A 10,761-nucleotide genomic window follows, 5' to 3' on the forward strand; every position below is an offset into this window, starting at 1 on the left:
GAGGGAGCCCCTGTTCCGCGCAGGGAGGAGGCGGGGTTTGGGGGCCCCGGGAACAGCGAGGAGGCGGGGGTGGCCGCGGGGACGGGGAAGTGGTCACCCCCGGGAGGCGAGAATTCGTTTGGATCACACATTAATTGGAGATATCTGATTAATTCCAGCTTCTGATGACTATAAATGGCGATTCTCTACCAAGGTGTCTTTATTTAAAAAAAAAAAAAAATGATTCCGTGTCATCCCCCACGTCAGGCCTGCTCGTGGGCGTGAGGCTGTACTTCCTCCGCCCCCTCCTAATGGAGTGAACCATTCCCAGCTCTTCCCCCTCTCTCTCTCTCAGCCTCTCTCTCTCTCTCTTTCTCTCTCTCTCTCTCTTCCTCGCTCCCTCTCTTTCTCTCCTCCCTCTGCCTTCCCGTGCATAAAGTCTCCGTCGCTCTTGGAACTTGTTGGCAATGCCTATTTTTCAGCTTTCCCCCGCGTTCTCTAAACTAACTATTTAAAGGTCTGCGGTCGCAAATGGTTTGACTAAACGTAGGATGGGACTTAAGTTGAACGGCAGATATATTTCACTGATCCTCGCGGTGCAAATAGGTAAGTGGCCGCCCGGCCGGGCTTGCGGATTGTGGCAGGCGGTAGCCGGCCGGGTCCGAGGCGCCCAGGGGGACCGACTGGCCCGGGGCTGCCTCGGGATGCGGAGAAGCCAGCAAACCCCCAAGGGTGGGGGCATTGGCTCCTAGGGACCCGCGCGTCCCGAGTTGGTTTTTCTTTAAAAAAGAGAGAGAGAGAGAGACTCCAAACCTTTGCCAGGAAATGTATGCAGCTGGCCGTTTTCAGGAGGGGGCTTCCCCCCCCCTTTTCCCCCCAAAGCGCACATCCATTTTTGCTTCCTTTTCTCGGGTTAGACCAGGTTTCGTGGGTTCTGGGGCAATGCATTGGCCCCTGCGATACGGCAAGGTATTATTTTGAAGGGTCGAAAGGTGAATGCAGGAACAAGATGGCTAGGCAGCTAGAATGGAAAGTTTATATGCAGAAAGCAAAGATATTTCGGGGCTCAGACTGCTGCATTTAGAACTTTGTCATTCTCCCGCCCCCCTACCCCCCATATCCTAGCTGCAGCGTTTGCACAGGGCACCGCAGACCCGGCTGGGGGGGGGCAAATTGAGAATGATAGGGAACCCCAGAGTACATATTTTAATATGCTTATCATTGAGGAGGTTGAATTCAGCCAATTATACGTGGATATCATTTTCTATGAATATTTGCCTGTTCATTTCCTTATAGGTATCCAAATTTTATATATAGGAAAGGGTTAAGAAGTGTATGCTGTATGTCACGTTGGGGGTTTGGTTTGTTATTTTTGTTTGCTTGGGGTTAATTATGTCAGATTTATTTAGTCCCCATTTTATGTTAAGGAATGTTGAGTCCTAGTTACACTGTTTGGGGGCTTTTAAAAGTTCACGTTTTTCCATCCAGAATGAGGAAGATGTGATGGAAGGCAGCACTAGAAACCCCACTTCTTCAATGCAGGTTGGAGCATTAATTAACCTGACCTAAAAGTGAAAGTGAAGTAGATTATTAATAGAATGGACAAGAGAAAAAATAGAAACTCTTCAAACGGGTTTTCTGGAGACCGAGGGAATTGTTGCCTCATATCATTTCAGGCTGTAGCATTCTTTACAGACAAACCCTTGCAGTATTTGGATAGGAGGATCCTTTAGGGAATGGGGCAGCAGAAAATGTATAGTATTTTTCTCCATGAGAAATGTGGAGGAAACGGGGTTTGGAGTTATCTACACATTAAAATGGATTCTTTGCAGTGTTGTCTTTTTTAATGCATTTGACATGATTTTGTATATGTGGGGTTTTTTTTGCATGAACATTACAGGAATTTAAGACTGTGTGCAGGATGTTGGCATTTTCCTTTAATTCTAAGAATTGACTTGATATTTTGAATCTGGTTCTTCTGAATCTTTGACATTGGTGCAAAGAGATTCAATAAAATTTAAAAATTATAATTGCAGAAAACCCCTTAAGTGTGGGAAGTAAGTGAATGTGGCATTTTGCAATTAGCCTGCAAATTTTTAGAGAGCAAGATATAGCAGTTATTTTTGAAATAGGGTTTTAAGCAGAGCAGGTTCAGGGCTGTTTTCCTGGAGGGAAATAACCTTACTTTGGAGGGGTTTTTAAAAAGAGAGAGAGAAAGATTGTGCATGCGGGATACGCTTGGAACACATTAACCTCGACCGGAAAATGACCATTTGTTGGCTGTGGAATTGAAATTGAGCATGTTTGTTCCCGAATGTCTGCCCTTTCCCGCACCAGAGCCTCAATCTTTAATTCATGGCTGGGAGCTGTCCCAAATCATTGACATTTGGCAACAAAAGTGGGGGTTGGGAAGGGACGAGGAGATGGGAGAGGATGGTGAACGCAAATGAAGACACGCGGGAGGAAGTTTGAAATGAATGAGAGGTCGAACGAATGAATGAACAGATGGAAAAGGCACAAGATGCGGACACCGGAGAGGAGAGGGAAGGAGCCCAGGTCGCCCGTCCGAGCCTCGCTGAAGCCCGGTTCAGGAAGGACAGCGAGGGTCGCGCGGGCTGTGACCTGTTTGGCTGCATGAGCTTCAAAACACGTCCCGCGCGCAAGCTCCGGTCCTCCCACAGCGAACTAGAGACGAAGCAGTAATAGTTGGAAAAAAAAAAAAAACAGAAATTTTCACGACTCCTTATTTTACACACGCACACACTCACACATGCGCGGTGTGGAGGTTCTTCTCCAGCAGCTCCCGCAAAGATAACGTGACGGGAGCGCTTCCTGCCCCCGGCGAGCCCCAGTTCCCCCGTTAAAATATTGCCAGTGCATCTTAGGGGCTACTTTTTTGCCACTGAGTTTTGGGGGTGGAGGTGAAGGGTAAGGAGAGACGGGGAGCTGGGGCGGGGGGAAGAGGGGCTGTATTTTACTCCGTTCCGGCGCTGCAAAGATGCATTTGTGGCATGTTGTAGCGGAGGGTGTGTAGGGCTCGTTTCACTGTGACCGATTCTAGGAGAACGAAGATTCGTTTACTCTATCTCAGCGTTCTATTTGATATTGCAGTCGCAAGGGCTTTTATTATTTCTCGGGGGTGGGGGAGGGAGATTCATGAAGGTTTACGTATCTGCCCGAGCCGAGGTCGAAGTTAACCTCAGTCCCTTCCCCAGCGCTTCCCGTTCCGGATTAGAAAGCGCAAGGCCCGCCTCGCTCTTCCTGCCGCAATTTGCAAACCGGGAGCTCTCGGAGGCTGCAGGTTCGGTCACCTTCCCTCTTGTCTGCGTCTGGGCCGGCTCTCGGGGGCAGTGAGGTGTATGGTCCTCTTCGGAGACATTCACACACAAGCCCTGGAGGCAAGAATCCTCCCCAGGAAGGAGCCCGCGCTCTGGGTCGCGGGTACTGGAGGCCGATTTTGATTCTGAGAAGATCGGCCTTTCCCTCTGCTCCCCGAGCCCCAACCGCGTGGATGAACGGTTCTTGCTCCCCTCCTGGCCCCTCTACGTGCTTCTGGCCGAGCACCAAGGAACGTTTAGCCTGTTTCGTTGGCCTAGGGGTGGAGAGAAACGGCCTTGGCAGCCGCAGTCCGCCGCCGAGGGGTTTGACGGCCCCGAGGCCAGGAGAGAGGACTTCGGAGCCGCTCGGGTTACCTCCCTCCTCCCTTCCCCTTCCTCCCCTGGTCCCGGCCGCCATCCCGCCCCCCGCCCAGCCTCACCCACTGGAATGGACCCGGAGCTAGACGCCGGGAGCCCCGGGTCGACTGCCAACCTGGGCCCTTCAGGGTTGGGGCCTGGAGAGAAAAGGTCCCATCCGCTCGCTGCAGGCGGATTGGTGGCTGGTTTTTCGGGGAGTGTGGGGAGCTGAGCCGCGGACAGAGTTTCACGGATCCAGCCCCCGGGAGGCGGCCCGGGGTACCTCTGCCAACACAGATACTCTGCCCGGCCCCGAGTGCCCCGGCCACTCGTCACCCCAGCCCAGTCTCTGGACGCCAAGGCTGCTCTTTCTCCAGTGGGGTGGGGAGGGTGAGTGCGACGATCTCACCCGGAACACATACTCCACGGTAGGCAGTCCGATTTATAATAAACAACCCATTTCGATGGCTGCTGCTGGCTTCCAGAGACTTTATTAATTTAGTCATTCAGCAGTGTTTGCTGAGCACCCACCAAGCACGGGGAGCCGGTCCGAGGCTTTCTCGCAAGACGTGGCCAGAGGTTCAGCTCCGTGGCCCCCACACTATCCCGCCTCCTCACCCCTTCGTCACCCCCGCACTCTGCTGCCGTTACCCCCTCTGTCACCTCAGAAATGCAAGATTGCACTTCGAGAGCCAGGACGGACTTGCTGGGGAAGTGTTGGGAAACGAAGGAGGGAGTGAGGAGAAAGAGAGAAATAAAAGAGACGGGGGAGGTGAGAAGAGGGGGCGATGGAAACAGAAAAAGATGCAGAGCGAGATGCGGGAGGGAGCTGCAGGAAAGGAATGGACTCGCCTCCCCCTCCCGCACCCGCTCGCGCGCAGACGGTCCGCACAAGTCTATAGTTGGGGGTGGGTCAGTCACTCTTGGGCCACATCTTTCATTTACCTTTAACACTGGCGTCCCGCGAGGCTGGGCAACGAGTCGGGGGCTGGCGGGCCGCGGGGGCTGCCGGGCTGGGTCGCGACGCTGCTGACCAGTGTCCCCTCCTCCCCGCAGCGTACCTGGTGCAGGCCGTGAGAGCAGCGGGCAAGTGCGATGCGGTCTTTAAGGGCTTTTCGGACTGTTTGCTCAAGCTGGGCGACAGCATGGCCAACTACCCGCAGGGCCTGGACGACAAGACGAACATCAAGACGGTGTGCACGTAAGTGTCCACTTTGGCCTGCTGGGTTTCTGTTCCGGGGGGCGCTGCTGAGGTCCGTGCGGGCTTGGCTGCGGGCCTGCGCTCTGAATTCCCCGCCAGCGCGAATCGGAGCGTGCTGGGCTGTGGGCTCTGGACCTCAGGCCTCGGCTAGGGTCTGCACTGCCCGAGGGGGGTCCTGTGGTCTGAGATGAGCAGGGGTGGACCCTCCCACGCGGGAGCCGGGCCTAGCCCAGCGCATCCTCACCCGCAGGAACAGAGGCGCGGGCACTAGGCGCGCTAGAACCCGGAGCGAGGGCAGAAAACTGCTGGCGGTTCCTCGCTCTACTTTGAGGCAGTCTTCGTCATTTTTTTTCCCCCTGCGTGCGTGAATGAGTGGACTGCCGAGTACTCTCCGAAGAAGACTTGGTTTTGGTTTGCAGAGCGTTTTAGGAAATACCTCAGGTTTGCATAAAGGAAAGGTCAATGTCAATCGTTTATTTTGTCCATTTCCCCTGATAAAACCCCGTTCTGCTACACACGAAGAACACTTGGGGGCAGGCTAGGGAGCGCGGGTCCCTCTTTCTCTTTCTAAGAGAGAAGCTGTAAGAATATTTTGTTTAGTGTCAATGATTTTGCCCAAGAAAAGTATGTCATGGGCATCCAGTGACCATCTCTCCTGAGTCTGTGGCAAATTAGAGGTCTGGGCTAGCCACCCTCTTGTTCCCCCCACCTTCCTCTCTGCATTTGCTTGGTATCCCCAGGCCACAGGCAGGTAAGGGCTAGGTACCTGGCCAGGTACAGTGGATTTTCCCAGAGCTTGGCTGAAAAGCACTGCTCCCACTAGGAAAGGAGGTAACTAGCAGAGAGCCCTACTGTGGTAGACCAGCAACATTTTAGCTACTGCAGACCTTAGAAGTACCTGTGTCCTCTATAACACACACACACACACACACACACACACACACACACACTTATTTTATTTTACTTTATTTTATTTTTCAAAAAAAGCTGTAACTCCCACCCCTCACCCAATTCTCGCCTTAACCAAAAAGCCAAGGCAAGAGGTATTCCTTGGCTCCCACAGGTTGATGAAACCATTTTCCGCACCATCCTTTGTATACAGTGAAATCCTTTTTCTCTAATTCCTAGGGAAGGAGCATTTATTTGTTTAAACAATGAGTAATTAAATGGGGGTCAATTTTGCTACACATTTTCCTAAGTACCCTGATATCCACCAAAAGCCTCAGCAGCTAGGTAGCTGGTACCTTCCTATCAGAAAAGGGACAAAAGACTGATCTGGGTTGTATACCCACCTACTTTAATTCCAAATGTCTGGTGATAGGTAAGAATGTAGCTTTATGAAGATTGACAAAAGGTTAGATATAGATCGGCTCCCAAATCTTCTATTATTTGCTAGAATTCAGTTTTTGCAAGTTATTTTAATTTTTTTGCAGGACTTGGTCCTGGAGGATAGAAGTATCCTCCCCCAACCCCCTGCCCACCCCATCCTCCAGAGGCTGCAGGCCACTGCTGGGTCTGGGCTTCCACTTCATTAATGATTCCGGTTGCTCAACACTCTGCTGAAACCCACCGCCTCTCAGTACCATGTGGATATCTGTCCTTTATCACCATACTCCTCTTCCAGGAGGGTCCTGTCCCCATCTGGGCATGCATAAAGAAAGGGGAGCTTTAGACATCCTTTGGGAGGTGCAAATGACAGCAAGAGAGCTTTCCCTCCGCCTCTTGGTTTCTCTCAATCTTGCTGTTTATTATGAAGTGAGGAATCTGGAAGCTCTGTGCTCCAGGCTCCCCCGTCCTCATAAATTAGAGACTCACAAAGGTCGTTAGAAAACAGCCAGAGCTCAAGGCAATTAAACAAGCATTTATATCTGCTATTAGCCAGAGGATGGGGTGGGAGTGCAAACAAGAATAAATCAAACATGGTGCTTGCCTTCAACGCACTTACAGTCCAGGCTAGCGAGCAGAAGGGAGGGATAGGAGAAAATACAACCAAATTGCATGGAAGGCGATCGCTAGTGACCTGGCGCTACAGGCCCGGGTGAAGTGGGAGCCAGCCCAGCTCGGAGTTACCGAGACGCACGGATCGACCCAGCACCGAAAGGAGACAGCGCCCCAGGAATCGATCACGGGTTGGAATTATATTTAGTCTCGGGATCTATTTTGGGTTTTCGGAAGAAAGGGGGACAATAATGAAAAAGGGCAGGTTGGTTGAAGGTTGTGGGGGCGGGGCTAGGAGCTGAGCCCAAGGGGGAGGAAGTGGCTGGGGAAGATGGCCTGGGGCTACGGGTAGAGGCGAGGACAGAGGAGGAGAGCGGGGTCCCTGGAAGGTTGGCGGAGGGTACCGCGGCGGCACCGGAGTCCCGGCCTGGGGGGCTGCACACCGTACCCGGAAGGCCGTGGGGAGGAGGCTTCCTGGGGCCCAACCCCAAAAGGACTCCGGAGCGGGAGAAAAGGAGGGACCGAGCGTGCAGGCCCGGGAGCACTGGGATTTGCAAAAACAGAAGGTGGCTACAGGCTGGCCCCAGGGCACCGACACTCACCGACTCGGGGAGGGGAGAGGCAGGCAGGAGTCTCCGGACCGAATCTGAGCCGGGGGACTGTGGAGACCCCTGGGGGTCAAGGAGGGCCGAAGAGGAGGGGGAGAGGAGGAGGAAGAGGAAGTGAGGAACTCAACAGAGGAAAACCGAGGGGAGGGAAAGGAGGAAGACAAAGAAGGGAAGAGGAAGGGATGGGAAAATCGGAGAACGGGAAACAAAAGGAAGGGAGGAGGGAGAGTGCGGGTGAAGGCGAGGGAGTACCGCAGCGAGGAGGGGGGTGGGACACAGAAGGGACGAGGGGGAGGAGAAAGTGAGAAGCCAAGAGGGGAGGGCCTTGCTCTGAGCAAGTAACCCATCTTGCAAGCTAAGAGGCATTAATGGGCGGCAGCTTGCAAGGCTTAGCACTGTTTTCCTAGCTTTCCCCGAGGAGGACGAGCAATCTGTCTGCGCAGGCCGAGGTGCCAGCGCGGCGCTGCGGGTGCGGCCCGGCTCCCGGCTGCCGGGTCCCCGCCCGGGAGCGGGAAAGAGGAACCAGACGCCGCCCGGGGCGGTCTCCGCCCTCGGACGTCGGCTTCCAGGGTGGGCCGAGGTCTGGCGAAAGCAAACGTAGCTCGACCGGGGCGCCGGGCGGGTGGAGAGGAGGTGGCGGGGTGGCTCCCGCAGAGGTTTGCGGAGGCCGCGGGGTGGAGGCGGTGGGGGTGGGGAGGAGGCGCAGGGGTGCTGGCCCGGGTCCTCCCCGCGCCCAAAGTCAACCTGCTTCTTCCGTTTTGTTCTGTTCCTCGCCAGATACTGGGAGGATTTCCACAGCTGCACGGTCACAGCCCTTACGGATTGCCAGGAAGGGGCGAAAGATATGTGGGATAAACTGAGAAAAGAATCCAAAAACCTCAACATCCAAGGCAGCTTATTCGAACTCTGCGGCAGCGGCAACGGGGCGGCGGGGTCCCTGCTCCCGGCGCTCCCCGTGCTCCTGATGTCTCTCTCCGCTGCTTTAGCGACTTGGCTTTCCTTCTGAGCGCGGGGCCGGCTCCCCCCGCGCGCCCACCCGCATTCACTCCATGCTCCCGGAAATCGAGAGGAAGATCCATTCGTTCTTTGGGGACGTTGTGATTCTCTGTGATGCTGACAACACTCATATAGGATTGTGGGAAATCCTGATTCTCCTTTTGATTTCGTTTGATTTCTTGTGTTTTATTTGCCAAATGTTACCAATCAGTGAGCAAGCAAGCACAGCCCAAATCGGACCTCAGCTTTAGTCCGTCTTCACACAAAAATAAGAAAACGGCAAACCCACCCCATTTTTTGTTAATTTTTAATTTTTATTTTTTGGCACAAGAATCTCAGGAACGGCCCTGGGCCACCTACTATATTAATCATGTTAATACATGACAAATGATGGGCTCCTCCTAATAGGAAAGAGAGGAGAGGAGAAGGCCAGGGGAATGAATTCAAGAGAGATGTCCACGAGGAAAGCATATGGTGAATAATTCACGCTCACGTCTTTCTTCCACAGTATCTTGTTTTGATCATTTCCACTGCACATTTCTCCTCGAGTAAAGTGAAAGGACAGATTGTTGGCTTTGTGGTTTAAGGATAGGAGGGAGAGAGGGAAGGGATTGAGGAAATCTTGGGTGTCTAGGTAAAGACTTCCAGAAGAATCGCTGCTAAAGTCACTGAGAGGTTAAGCTTTACCTGCTGTTGTCGATGCATCTTTCCAAGTCCACTGCCTTTATTTTCCCTCTTGTTTTAGCTGTTACACATACAGTAATACCTGAATATCCAACGGTATAGATCACAAGGGGGGGTGTTAAATGTTAATCTAAAATATAGTTAAAAAAAAGATTTTGACATAAAAGAGCCTTGATTTTAAAAAAAAAGAGAGAGATGTAATTTAAAAAGTTTATTATAAATTAAATTCAGCAAAAAAAGATTTGCTACAAAGTATAGAGAAGTATAAAATAAAAGTTATTGTTTGAAATGGGGGTGTCATTTGTTTCCTGCCCCAAACCTGCTTTCTTGATCCCGTGCCCGGGGTTTCCGTAGGGACACGGGACGATGGAGTATACAAGCACCTGTTCGCCAGCCAGTAGATAACCTGTCATCTTCAAGCAGACCCTCTTTAACTGGGTCACTTTGCCAGTTTTCTGAAATCGTGTTTACTTGAAGAGAAAGAGGACGTTGTATTTTCAATAAATAAAAAGCAGAGATCTTTTGTAGGTGAGGATTCGGGCAGGTTGGGCTTGCTCGAGAAAACACACGCAGACCCAAGGCCAGTGCCCAGCCTGAGGCCCCCGCCCCAGGCGGGTCGGAGCCCTAACCACGATCGGTGCAGGCCGAGTCCTAACCACGATTCGCCTCTTCCTCTGCGGTGGCCAGAGGCAGCTTGCGAACGAACCGCCATTAAGGGCTCTAGCAGAGGGGCCGAGGAGAGGCTGTGGTCCCTGGCAGGGATCAGGTGAATCCTTTCATAATTAATAAGACAGCTCAGCTGAAATGGCGAGGAGACGGGGCCCTATTGATCTGGCAGTCGAGCTGCTTCCACCTCTCCTATTTATAGGCCCCGCATGGCCTTACGGAGAAGTAAACATTCGAGAGTAATCACGGGCGGAGGAGACCGGGGTCCAAGGCCGCGGGAACTGGAGCAGGCTGGGGGAGGGAGAACTGAGCGTCTGTGTCTGGGTTCAAGGAAAACGAAATCTGATTTCTAGGACAAGGTGAGAGGGGGCTGAGGGAGCTGCAGGGGGGAGGGCGGGGTCCCGCGGAGTGGGGATGGGGGTCTGGTGTAGCGAGGCCCTGGAGGCTGCGGCGGGTTCCCGCGCCGCGGAGCGAGCCGGCCGCCGCCGGGAGGGTGCGCGGCGGCTCTGAAATGTAATGTGTAAACAATCGCTAGAGTAACAGTTCATAAATCAAACCCAGTAGGTCGCAGCCCAATCTGCATTCCCCCCACGGATTGAATTCCAGCAACACATGCGTCCCTGCGCCCCGAGCGCTAGAACCTGCCCGGATTCTTAATGGCAGCATATATTACGGCGGCCAGTTCACGCACGCGCCGCGCCGGGCCGCTCCTGGGAATACTTTCACCCGCACCTTCTACCCAGCCCCTCCTCGGTCGATCCCCTGTTCTCAGCCAGAAGCAAAGGAGATCCTGCCTGCCTGCGCGGAAAGGTCACCCACAGGGAACGTTGGTTGTTTTGGAAAATAGCGTTTGGTTTTGATCATTTCGTTTCAGGGGTTATTTTCGGTCCAAGTAGAGGTAGGATGATTCTAACCCAAGTGCAGTCCCTGGAATTTCAAATTAAAATGTCTGAGCCTGTTTTAAATACGAACCTATTTAATGAGGGGGAGGAGAACAAGGGAAAGAGGGAGGGTC

General features: G+C 53.1%; 1 protein-coding gene across 2 annotated transcripts; it reads left to right on the plus strand.

Annotated features, from left to right (window-relative positions):
- The first annotated feature begins 313 nt into the window (after positions 1 to 313).
- On the plus strand, positions 314 to 9,369 carry NRN1 (neuritin 1). 2 transcript variants are annotated; one of them, XM_047735002.1, is made up of 3 exons: positions 314 to 585; positions 4,710 to 4,854; positions 8,178 to 9,369. In XM_047735002.1, exons 1-3 carry the CDS (start codon positions 531 to 533, stop codon positions 8,404 to 8,406), a joined length of 429 nt encoding a protein of 142 aa, XP_047590958.1. In that variant the 5' UTR covers positions 314 to 530; the 3' UTR covers positions 8,407 to 9,369. The 2 variants fall into 2 exon arrangements, with proteins under 2 accessions (XP_047590958.1, XP_047590957.1); XM_047735001.1 differs by lacking the exon at positions 314 to 585 and adding an exon at positions 3,121 to 3,280.
- Positions 9,370 to 10,761: the final 1,392 nt, after the last annotated feature.

This window comes from Lutra lutra, chromosome 6 (genome assembly GCF_902655055.1).
Source record: "Lutra lutra chromosome 6, mLutLut1.2, whole genome shotgun sequence".
Classification (NCBI taxonomy): Eukaryota; Metazoa; Chordata; class Mammalia; order Carnivora; family Mustelidae; genus Lutra; species Lutra lutra.

Bases quoted from the DNA above. Each gene is read 5' to 3' on its own strand.
- NRN1 (XM_047735001.1), top strand. From the start codon at position 3,136: ATGAAGGTTTACGTATCTGCCCGAGCCGAGGTCGAAGTTAACCTCAGT. The intron at 3,281-4,709 runs GTTCGGTCACCT...TCCTCCCCGCAG, and splicing joins GGAGCTCTCGGAGGCTGCAG to CGTACCTGGTGCAGGCCGTG. The intron at 4,855-8,177 runs GTAAGTGTCCAC...GTTCCTCGCCAG, and splicing joins AACATCAAGACGGTGTGCAC to ATACTGGGAGGATTTCCACA.